Genomic DNA, 12,092 nt, shown 5'->3' on the forward strand with positions numbered 1-12,092 from the left:
CCATTTAAAACCACTTAGAATATATTTGTTGCCACCCTGGGGATATGCACTACTCATCAAGCATATTTAGAACTTGTATTATGAAAAAACAAAATATTGTCAAATATTGACATACCGTCAAAAATTTGAAAAATATTGTGACATGATATTTTGGCTATAACGCCCAGCCCTAGTTAACATTAGTCAGCAGCAGTCAATTATCAATGGCACTATTTTGGCATGGAATGTTGATTTTCTTTTCTATATTTTCTTTATTTAAATGTATTTTGGTGCTTCTTCCCATTTTAAATCAATTTAAATGGCAGCTTAATGACTTCACTTTTTTTCCCATTATGATAACCAGTAGGAGGGATAATCATTTTGCTAATGTAATTTCCTTTCATTTAAATTGAGTAACACCAATGACACTTTCTATTTAGTAACACCAAATCATTAGCCTGAAATCCAGAACCTGTTTTGCTAACATTCCACTCCTTGTACTCCATGTCATGCTAAACATGACATGGGTAGCATGACAATGAGTGACAAGGAGTGGAATGATAACTCAAACAGACTGGTACCCAGGCTACCAAATCATCATTGGAATCCTCAAATGTATGACAAACTATAAGGGTGTGATTAGCAAATAATTGTATATCTTTGTAATGTGTGATTTTTATGTCGGTAACACCAATGACATAAAACTTAGGGACACATTATATTTGTAAAACAAATAGGGGATTTTAACAGCATTCTTTGTTTTAATGATCTATACAATATATTAAATACATGTGTTTATTTTCTAGCATTCAAAATAATAAATCCCCAAAACAACTCTACTCATTACTTCTGGGAAAAACGAATTTGCTTGCACTAAATACTTTAAACAATAGATACAAATAACGTGTTTCAGTATAAAGGACTTGCATTATGTTTGATCATTGATAAACAGTTCAAATTAAACAAAAACATGAATGATGTTTTTAACTATTTGCCATTTTAAAGATTTTTTCATGGTTGCAAAGGCAAGGGATACAAAAGCCCCACCATTAAATAATGACCTACCTGACAAAGTAGTGAGAACCATAAGGTGCTTTGTAAATATACTGAACAAAAATATAAATGCAACATGCAACAATTTCAAAGATTTTACTGAGTTACAGTTCATATAAGGAAATCAGTCAATTGAAATAAATAAATGAGGCCCTAATCTATGGATTTCACATGACTGGGAATACAGATATGCATCTGTTGATCACAGATACTGTCACGAATACCGCCGAGGCTGCTCCTCCTCCTTGCTCAAGCAGGCTTCGGCGTTCGTCGTCCCCGGAGTACTAGCTACTACTGCTTGTATGTTCTCGATGTTTGTTTGATCTTGTCTATTTGGTCGCACCTGTTTCGTCTTCTGTATTGATTATGTCACCTATAAGTTTCCTTTGGTTTTGTTTGCAGTTGTATGTTATTGTCCGCCTGTCGTTTGGTGTCAAGGTTCGGTACTTTTGTGTTTAAGAGTATTTTACGCATTGCGCGTATTAGTTCGCCTCCGGTGTTTTTGAGGCCATTTACTTTGTATTGTTCATGAGTCTCAGTAAAGTCGTGTTGACTTATCCTCTGTGTCCTGCGCCTGACTTCACCACATCAACAACGTGACAGAATAACACACCTTTACTATGGAGTCAGCAGGAGCAGCGGCGGGGACTGAGTCGCTGGAGGATCGGGTCAGCTGCCAGGACGCCAGGATCCAGCAACTCGGATCCGCCATGCCAGAGGTCATGAACACCCTGCGCCGATGGGAGAGAGGAGGCTTGCCCACACCTCCTCCTACCTCACCACCACCATCGGCCAGCCCCACCAGACCAGCTCCGGAGTCCAGTGGGATTCGGCTCTCGCTCCCGAGGGCATATGATGGCACCGCAGCCGGGTGTCAGGGGTTCCTCCTTCAGGTGGAACTCTACCTGGCAACCATACACCCGGCGCCCTCGGGATACGAGAGCGTTTCCGCCCTCATCTCCTGTCTCTCCGGCAAGGCGTTGGAGTGGGCCAATGCCGAATGGAGGGGAATAGACACCGCCACAATCAGCAACGCGGAGTTCTCCCGCCGCTTCAGGGCTGTTTTCGATCATCCCCCTGAGGGTAAAGCGGCAGGGGAGCGTCTGTTCCACCTTCGGCAGGGGAAGAGGAGCGCACAGGAGTTCGCCCTGGACTTCCGGACTCTAGCGGCGGATGCGGGGTGGAATGAGAGGGCCCTCATCGACCACTATCGGTGCAGCCTGCGTGAGGAAGTTCGACGAGAGTTGGCCTGCAGGGACACCAATCTGACCTTCGACCAGTTGGTGGACATGTCAATCCGTCTGGATACCCTGCTGGCCACCCGCGGACGTCCAGAGTTGGGGCCGTCCATTCCATCCCCCAGCACCTCCGAGCTCGGGGGTGCTGGCGCTGGAGAAAGGAGGAGGAGCAGCCTCGGCGGTATTCGTGACAGTACCCCCACCCTTGACCCCGGCCTCGGGGACGGCCAGGAGGACACGGAGCAGGGCGCGTGGGGTGACTACAGTAGAACTCCGTCAGGAGGGAGGGATCTAAAATGTCCCTCCTAGACACCCAGCACCGTTCCTCCAGACCGTACCCCTCCCACTCCATGAGATATTGTAGACCCCCCATCCGACGTCTCGAATCCACGATGGACCGGACTGAGTACGCCGGAGCCCCCTCGATGTCCAGTGGGGGCGGAGGAGTCTCTCTTATCTCACTGTCCTGGAGTGGACCAGCTACCACCGGCCTGAGGAGAGACACATGGAACGAGGGGTTAATGTGATAATCATTAGGCAGTTGTAACTTGTAACATACCTCGTTCAATCTCCTCAGGACTTTAAATGGCCCCACAAACCGCTGACCAAGCTTCCGGCAGGGCAGGTGAAGGGGCAGGTTTCGAGTCGAGAGCCAGACTCGATCTCCAGGTGCGTATACTGGACCCTCACTGCGGTGGAGATCAGTGCTCGCCTTCTGCCTATGGATAGCCCGCTGCAGATGTACGTGTGCAGCGTTCCACGTCTCCTCCGAGCGCCGAAACCACTCATCCACCGCAGTGAGGGTCCAGTATACGCACCTGGAGATCGAGTCTGGCTCTCGACTCGAAACCTGCCCCTTCGCCTGTGGCATTGTGTTGTGTGACAAAACTGCACATTTTAGAGTGGCCTTTTCTTGTCCCAAGCACAAGGTGCACCTGTGTAATGATCATGCTGTTTAATCAGCTTATTGATATGCCACACCTGTCAGGTGGATGGATTATCTTGGCAAAGGAGAAATGCTCACTAACAGGGATGTAAACAAATTTGTGCACAAAATCTGAGAGAAATAAGGTTTTTGTGCGTATGGAAAATTTCTGGGATCTTTTATTTCAGCTCATGAAACAGGGGTCCAACATATGTTGTGTTTATATTTTTGTTCAGTGTAAAATACTGTGAAAAAGCAACACTTCTAATGAAGCAATTGGAACTCATCAGACAAACACATTGTGTGTACCTACGTCAAGAATTGTAAATTGAATGCTCTTACACTCCCCTCCATAAGTATTTGAACATTGAAGCAACATTTTTAAATTTGGCTTTATACTCCAGATTTGGGGATTTGAGATCAATTGTTTCATATAAGGCGACAGTACAGAATGTCACCTTTTATTTGAGGGTATTTTCATAAATATCTGTTTTACTGTTTAGAAATGAAAGAACTTTATGTATCTAGTCCCACCATTTGAAGAATTAATAAGTATTTGAACATATTCACTTATAATGTATTAAAAAAGTTTAGTATTTGGTCCCATATAGTATTGCTTGCATGCATTGACTACATCAAACTTGCGACTATACAAACTCATTTGCAGTTTGTTTTGGTTGTGTTTTGGGTTATGTTTTGCTCAATGGTAACTGAATGGTGAATGATGACTGGGGTAATTTTCTTTATAAGTGAGTAGATGAGATCTTTCTGAACACTTCTAAATTAATCCTGATAATACCATGATTAAGAAAAATCATGAATGAATCATAAATAATGATGAGTGAGATGCCGTTCAGAAGCTACAACAAAAAATGCTAACCTCTCACCATTACCAATAACATGGGTGGTTAGCATTTTTTTGGGGGGTATGATCTTTGTGCCTCTGTAACCTTCTCACTCATCCTTATTCACAAATCATTCATGATTATTCATAATCATGGTAGCATCCACATGGATGTAGAAGTGTTCAGAAACATATTATATTCTTACTTACCATAAAAGTGACTCCAAAATGGCACAAGACATGCTTACATTCTGTACTGTCGCCTAATATGAAACATTCAATCTCAAATCTAAAATGCTGGAGTATAGAGCCAAATTAAAATGGTTAGCTTCACTGTCCAAGTACATATGGAGGGGAGTGTATACGTCCAATAAAAAGATATACAAAATAAATAAATAAATAACATTTTTCCTGTGAAACAACCTCCATCACAAACAAACCTTTTGTCATTTGAAAATCGTCTTCAAAATGGCTGCCAGCTAAGTCTCTTCCATTTCTATCCCTCTCTCAGGTGCACTGGCTGAGGAAACGGAGTCTCCTACATTCCAACAGAATTCCTGAGGAGAGACATTTCCTGACGTTCCCGGGGAACAGGAGCCATGCCATGGTCACTGGCCTCAGACCCTTCTCGGAGTACAGACTGACCGTCAACGTCTTCAACAAGCGGGGCAACGGCCCCAATAGTGACCCTGTCACCTTCCAGACTCCAGAAGGAGGTAAATATTTGGCAGAGGGCTGTGTGTACTCACAGGTTTACTACAAGGCATAACAGTACAACAATGCAAAGTTTGTCTAGCAGATGTGAGGTAGTTAGTTGTGTGCTCTAGTAGTAGCCATCTTGCAGTGACATCACCCGCCCTGAGAACTGTAGTAGTGTCGTCACAGAACACAACATGTTACTGTAAGTGAGAGTGTATGCCTTATACTGTATATTAATACATATTAAGCAAACAGCAAAATAATTGATTGTGTGCCTTGCTGAAAAAAAGAGGCTCAAAATATGTGAACGCTAAAGCCTATAGATTTCACAGCAAAGTAAGCTTAAGCAGTATGTTCAATATGATTATGACGGATTGTAGGCTGAATGTGTAATGTTTGTTTGTTTTTCTATGTTTTGCCAGTTCCTGAACAAGTGCCCATTCTGACAGTGTCAAACGCCCAGAGAGACTCTATCACCCTGGTGTGGGCACCCCCCTTTGAGGCCAACGGCATCCTTACAGGATATCTCCTGCAGTACCAACTCAGTATGTACACACGACAACCCTAGTATTACTAGATGAGTATGTACTCATATGACCACCCTACTATTACTACAGTAGATGAGTATGTACACACAACTTCACCCCAATATTACCAGTTGAATATTACTTAACGTACACTCTTGACCTCCTATTACCTAGCGGTCACTTTAGACTGGTCATTTACTGTAGTACAGTTTGCTGTTGTTCCAATAGCTGCACTATCAAAACCTGCACTAGATGGTGCTGTTTAAATACTCAATGTTCAATTGGTTTCTCTCTAAAGCTCAGTTATTGGTATTGCCCACTGGCAGAGGGTTACCTCTTTAGGCATTTAAAATGTAATTGCTGTTTACTAAATCAAAAGAAGACATGACTAGTGTTCATATGTGATTGTATGATTTCTATCACATGGAATTCAAATAAAACCATTCACATCTTATATGAAGAGAACACATCTTATGGAGAGAACACTGAGGCAAGAGGCTTTCATCACATTCATTACATTTTCCTTTTGCCTGCATATTTTATTTCCCTGACATTTCTGGAGTCTTTGTGTGAAATGTTATGGGAGACCCTCCCCTGCAGTTGTTCTAGCACCCACTGAGCCAGTCGAGCGTCTGAATGCAGCCAGCACGCCCTTTTCAGTGCTTGTCATCAGATATCAGCATTTCACTGATATTAAAGTACAAGGAGCCAGTGGGAATATGAGCATTACAATAGAACTGGTTCAGAGAGCCTAACAGGCTGGCAAATATATTACAATAAAAAAAATTCAACAAGGAAATCTTATTAAACGTTATCATTGTATAGAGGTATCTCTTTATGTACATGCTGCTTCAGAGCAACTCAAAGTCTTTAGGAATAACATGGAAAGGCACTAATACAGAAAATAGGGAGACAGTGATTTGTAAGTGCAGTAATTGGAATCTGTAATCGATGGGTAAAATACTGTAACACTAACCTCTCCATTTATTTACCACAAGACCTGACCATGAAAACTTCTGGGGCCTAATTACAGCATATTAGTCAAGTCTTATAACTAGGGCCTTGTTTTCCTCATCAGCTCACATAGTCAGCTCACAAAACTCCTTGCACAAAAGTCAAGACCTGTGTCATGTGAATGTTTGTGACTGTGAGCTAAATGAGATTTTCTCTGCTCCAGCCTCTCCAAACAAATGTGTATTTTTGTATATGTGTGTGTATATCTTCTTCTTGGGTGGTCCTCTGTAGCTCAGTTGGTAGAGCATGGCGCTTGCAATGCTGGCTTAGTGGGTTTGATTCCTGGGACCACCCATACGTATTTTTTTATAAATAGTTATGCACGTATGACTGTAAGTCGCTTTGCATAAAAGCATCTGCTAAATGGCTTCTATTATTTTCTTCTTCTTCTATAGTAAATGAGACGTTGGCGGTGGGGGACATGCAGGAGGTGAACGTCAGCAGTGCCGACACCACCCAGTGGCTCCTGCAGGGCCTGGGGGAGATGAGCGAGTACATGTTCTACCTGAGCGCCTGCACCAGGGTGGGTTGCGGACCCCAGCGCATGGAGGAGGGTAGCATGGTCACAGAAGCAAGTGAGTAGCTAATCCACAGGGGGATGGATCATGGTTGAGGGAGTTGATGGCTGTGCTAAGCTCAATGAATACTTTACGCTACGCAACAAAACACTACGCAACGCAGCTACGGTTACTTGTAGTAGGCATCGGTATGCTTGTATTACCTCCTCCTAGTGAGCTTGGCATTCTATCAACTGCTGCATCAAATAAGTAGCCTATTTTGCAGTCATGACCAAATATAATCTCAACGACTCTTCAAACAATAATCCAAACAACATTGTTGATTTATTAGCATCCCCAAAAGGTTTTTTGTTTAGAAGTAATAATAATGTGATTCTAGGCTATTTAAAAATGGTAAAGCAGAAGTTTTTACAGCAGTTATCTGCTATCTTGCCGTGAGGAAATATTTGGTTATATTTTTTTGCTGAAATGGGAGCGAACGCATTCAAGCAACATATCAAACTGGGATAATGTTGTAGGTTAAAAATAGGCATTATTTAATGATAAATGTATTATATCATATGGGGGAGATGTGGGAAGTTAAAAGGCTAGCTTGCTAGCAAAGCTTTGTTTTTAGCCAGCTAGCTAGCGATCTGCTTTCTTAAGGAAATTGATGTTAGCCTACAACTAACTAGCAGACAAAACGAGGTAATATAAAATTTACCTAAACTTTCTCCTACACCTGCAGATGTTGTTTTGAAATCGCATCCATTCATGTCAAGCCAAATACTACTACACATGTATAGCTTACACTACAGTGTTATGCCAATAAATATGCAAACAAAGATTCAACAACAGCTTCAAACCCTTTTGTTGTTTTGTGGTTGACATCTAGATTATGAGACAAACTGTGTACGCTGACAACTTTTAGCAAACATCAGGCAGCCATGTTGATGAAGTTGAATGAGAACTCATTGTTGAGACAACCCATTTTTGAAGTGTTGAAGGGAGTTGTAGTCTGTGCCTGCAGTCAGTGCTGCTATTGAGACACTATAGTGTCTGTCATTAGTGAACATGGTAGAGTATATGGCTCTGAATGGAGATAGAAAGGCCTATTAGGCACGTTTTCCTTCCGGCCAGTCATTGCAATCTACAAGATTTACAGTTTTTCTCGATTGCTAAGACACATTTCTTGAAAGCTGCTCTCCTTTTCACTTAACTGTGAACACAAAACCCAATTTTCAAGCTACATTCACAAAACCTCAGACTCTTCTTGCAAAACCAAACTTTCACCTCAAAACAGTTCAATCTGTGCTCAAAACTGAACTATGTTGTCAAATCGTGCCCCGAGTCAATCAAAATAAAAAACACTACTGAACAGTCACTAAACACTACGTAGAAAAATAGAAAACACAATGCTCAGGACATGAAGCTGCAGAAATAAATGTTTATTGTTCACTGTAGGCTAAATGCATGTTGCAAAACAAAAAAAACTGTGCATTTAGCACTTGTACAAAAAGACAAAACAGAAATCTTGTGCATTTACATGTAGCACTTGTAAAAACAAACAGAAATCTTATGCGTTTGCCACTTGTGTACAGTAAGCCCATGTAAAAATAAAGTACAAAAATATACAAATAAGTGCATTACTCAGCCACAGCATCATGTCTCCGTACTGGGTCAGGCCACAGGACTTCATCCACATCACAGGCCACATTTTGTCTGGCCAGGCAACGGGGAAAAAACCCCTGGCATGCCGTATCCAGGCTTGGCATGCCTCCACATATGTACACAGGAACAGTGCGAACCCTGGTAAGGGTGCAGAGAAGAATTCTCAATGGGGTAGGAAAGAAGAAAGATTGATAAAACCTTGGTTCATATTGTACCACTCTCTAACCTGGAGGGCTCTGTGAAAACTCACATTGTCCCAAACAACAACATAGATGGGATGCTCATCCTGCTGCCCTAACAAAGCATCTCGCATGTGATTGAGGAAAATGAGGAGCTGGTGAGTGTGGTAGGGCCCCAGGTTGGCATGATGGTGGACAACCCCATGATTGCTGATGGCAGCACATACAGTTTTTGCCTATTGCTTACACACTTTTTGCAGAATTTGGCTCATTATGTCAAAACTCAACACACAAGCCAATCAGACATAGCACTTGGAGATTAACAACTCAGATATATGCCAAAATGAAACACTGCAATCAAAACTTAACACTCCTTTCTAAAAATGAAATTCTTGCAACAAAACCATACACACAAGCAACATTTGAATGACTCTTTCATATCAGCAGCAACACACTGATGGGCTTTATATAAAACACTGCAGTCTTTGTGTTTCTATTTTTATTGTCATTTTATTGTCATTGTCGTCTGTAAAACTCAAAAGTAGAATTTCTGCAGTAATCAAACAGTATTTACAAAAAAGTTTTTACAAAAAAACAAACGTTCTTACAGAAATTCTTAACATCAAATTTAGCAACAAAACAAGTAAAAAAACTAAACAATTACTGGTTAAATTGCTATTGGGGGAAAAAATGCAATGATCTGTCCTGTATTGTAGGGACCTAGAGTGGCATGATGATGCAGGACTCCTTGGACACTAATTGCAGCACACAAGGTGATATTTCCCCCACGCTGCCCAGGGACATTTACAACAGCCCTTTGTCCAACTACGTTACGGCCCGACGCCTGGTTTTGGCCAGATTGAAGCCTGCCTCATCCACGTAGATGAACTCATGCGGCAGTTCGGCGGCATCAAACTCCAGAACTGTCTGTAACAGAAAATATTGAATAGTGTTACTGAAAACACATACAGTAACTACAATGTCTATATTTTCACACAAGTAGGGGCTGGTTTGGGTGAGTATAGACAAAAACTACAAGCTACAGGCAGGGCAGGTGGCAGCATAAACCCACATCACAATATATAGTTTGTAAAGTAAAGTGACACATACCTGCACATAATCATGGCGCAGATCCTTGACCCTGACACTGTTCCTCTCAAAGTTGGATTATTTTCTCGCACCATTTCAATTATTTTTATTTATTTATTTATTTATTTTATTTATTTCAATGATGGCAAGCTCTTGTTGTTGAGTGAAGAGCCGTTTCCCTTCCACCTTGAGGAGGTCGTCCAACCATTCTGTAGAAAATGCCACCACTAGATGTCATTGGTTAGGTTATTTTTCACATACTGTACTTTCAAACTGTACACAGTACTGCAACATCACAATGGTATTCCTTTACATATACAGTACTTCACAGCACTACCCATTTTTGTATAGTATAGTTAGTACAGTAATACTGTAATATGATACAGACTCATGTGACACATACAGTAGGTACAGTCTGGAGTAGAAACTTGAAGATATACCTGTTCTCCAGTCGGAATGTCCTTATTATCGATGCTACTGTGTAGCGACTGAGGTTAGGGTGGACTCTTTGCCCAGCCTCCCTCATGGACAGGCCATGATTTATCACATGGTCCACCAGAGTAGCCCTGATGTCATCTGATATACGTCTCCGCACTGGTCCTCGTCCTCTTCCACGTCCACTTCCTCATCCGACTCCTCTCTCTCTTTGTCCTCCTCTTACTCTGACTCTCATTGCCTCCATGCTTGCAAAGTTCTAAAAATGGCTTACCTGAGGCCTATTTGTAGTGCTAAGGCTCAGACTGATTGGTGTTCTGTTTTCTGTGCAAGTGTTTTCAGGTGTGTATGTAAGTGCATACAATTGCCAGATGAGTTATGCATTTTGAACAGAGTGTTTTCCCAATGATAACAGGTGATTTCGTTTTTGAACAAAGTGTCTAATGTAAGAAAACGTGTGTAGTGTTTCACAATAAGTGTGTTACAGAATTGCAAACAAAGTGCAAAGTTGACATTGTGTTTAAGCTATGGTTACACTGTGTTTAAGCTATGCTACAAGAAGTTTAGGTATTGAGGCTTTGGTCTAAGCATTCGGTTTTAGTGTGTAAGCAATGGGCAAAAACTGTAATGTGACATTGCCACCACGCTGCCCAGGAACACCAACAATGGCCCGATGGCCAATCACATTACGGCCTCTCCTTCTCCTTTTGGTGAGATTAAACCCAGCTTCATCTATGTAGATGTATTGATGGGGTCTTTCCATTGCATCCAGTTGAAAAACCCTCTGTAGAAATATATATAGTTTTGTAAGTGATACGGAAAAAGTGATTTAGGCCACTACAGTAAATCACTACTTAGAGTAATCAACATTGAATGTGTCTGGATATATGCCAACCTGTACATACTGGAATCTTTGCTCTTTGACTCTGTCTGAGTTGCGATCAAAGGGCACTCTGTATAGCTGTTTCATGCGCAGTCTGTTGCGCTTGAGGACACGATCAACAGTAGAGAGGCTGACACTGTTGATACCCTCAAAATTTAAATGGTCCTCAATGATCTTCTGCTGAATTTCGCTCAGTTTAATGGCATTGTTCTCACGGACCATATCAACAATTAGGGTCTCTTGGTGTGGGGAGAACATACCTGTCCTCCCACCCCCATGTGGCAGTCTTTCAATTCTACAAAAAGAGAACATGGAGTTACAAAAAATATACATGGAATACTAGGCCTACAAACAGTTAGACCAACCCTCCATTACAATACTACAGTACATTGGTACAGTGATGTACTGAAACATATATTTACTTACAGTATACTGTGGTACAGTATAAAGTATGTCATACAGTAATTGCTGTCAACATTTACATACTGTACTATAATGTCAAAAAAAGGTAATTACCTGTTCTCTTCTCTAAATCTTCGGATTATGGTGGACACAGTGAATCTACTGATGTTTGGTTGTACCCTTTGTCCAGCCTCCCTCATGCTCATACCATGGACAAGAACATGGTCAATCACAGTAGCTCTGATTTCATCAGATATTACTGTTCTTTGTCTTCGCTGACCACCTCGACCACCTCGACCTCCTCTCACACGAACTCTTCCTCTCAGATTTCTATCCATTGTAGGGCCTCACAAACCAGTGCTCTCTGAACTGGCTTACTGTATATGTTCCCTCACATCATTAGCCACAAGTGTGATCAATTTTGAGTTGTTGTGTTCAAGTGGTGACACCTGTGCTCTAATTATGTTTGACTTTTGTCACCTGTGCTCACCATTATGCAGCACGGGTGCATCACAATGAAAATGTGTTGGCAAGTTATGTCTAAACAGGTGAAAAGCGCTTATGGTTTTGCCAAAAGAGTGATTGATTCAATCAGTGGGTTCAGGCAACTGAGCATTTGGTTCAGACAATAGGGTTTAGTGTTTTAGCAATTGAGAA

The 12,092-nt window shown here is 41.8% G+C and overlaps 1 protein-coding gene across 4 annotated transcripts in view; it reads left to right on the forward strand.

Annotated features, from left to right (window-relative positions):
* Nucleotides 1–12,092, forward strand: part of LOC121538373 (neural cell adhesion molecule L1-like protein) — a 70,917-nt gene that overhangs the window by 30,635 nt on the left and 28,190 nt on the right. For all 4 annotated transcript variants that reach the window (XM_041846307.2, XM_041846305.2, XM_041846306.2 and 1 more), the window contains exons 21-23: nt 4,551–4,755; nt 5,161–5,283; nt 6,675–6,854. In XM_041846307.2, coding sequence (XP_041702241.1) covers nt 4,551–4,755; nt 5,161–5,283; nt 6,675–6,854 — 508 coding nt within the window. The remainder of the gene's footprint in view (nt 1–4,550; nt 4,756–5,160; nt 5,284–6,674; nt 6,855–12,092) is intronic.

Source organism: Coregonus clupeaformis, chromosome 24, assembly GCF_020615455.1.
Source record: "Coregonus clupeaformis isolate EN_2021a chromosome 24, ASM2061545v1, whole genome shotgun sequence".
Taxonomy (NCBI): domain Eukaryota; kingdom Metazoa; phylum Chordata; class Actinopteri; order Salmoniformes; family Salmonidae; genus Coregonus; species Coregonus clupeaformis.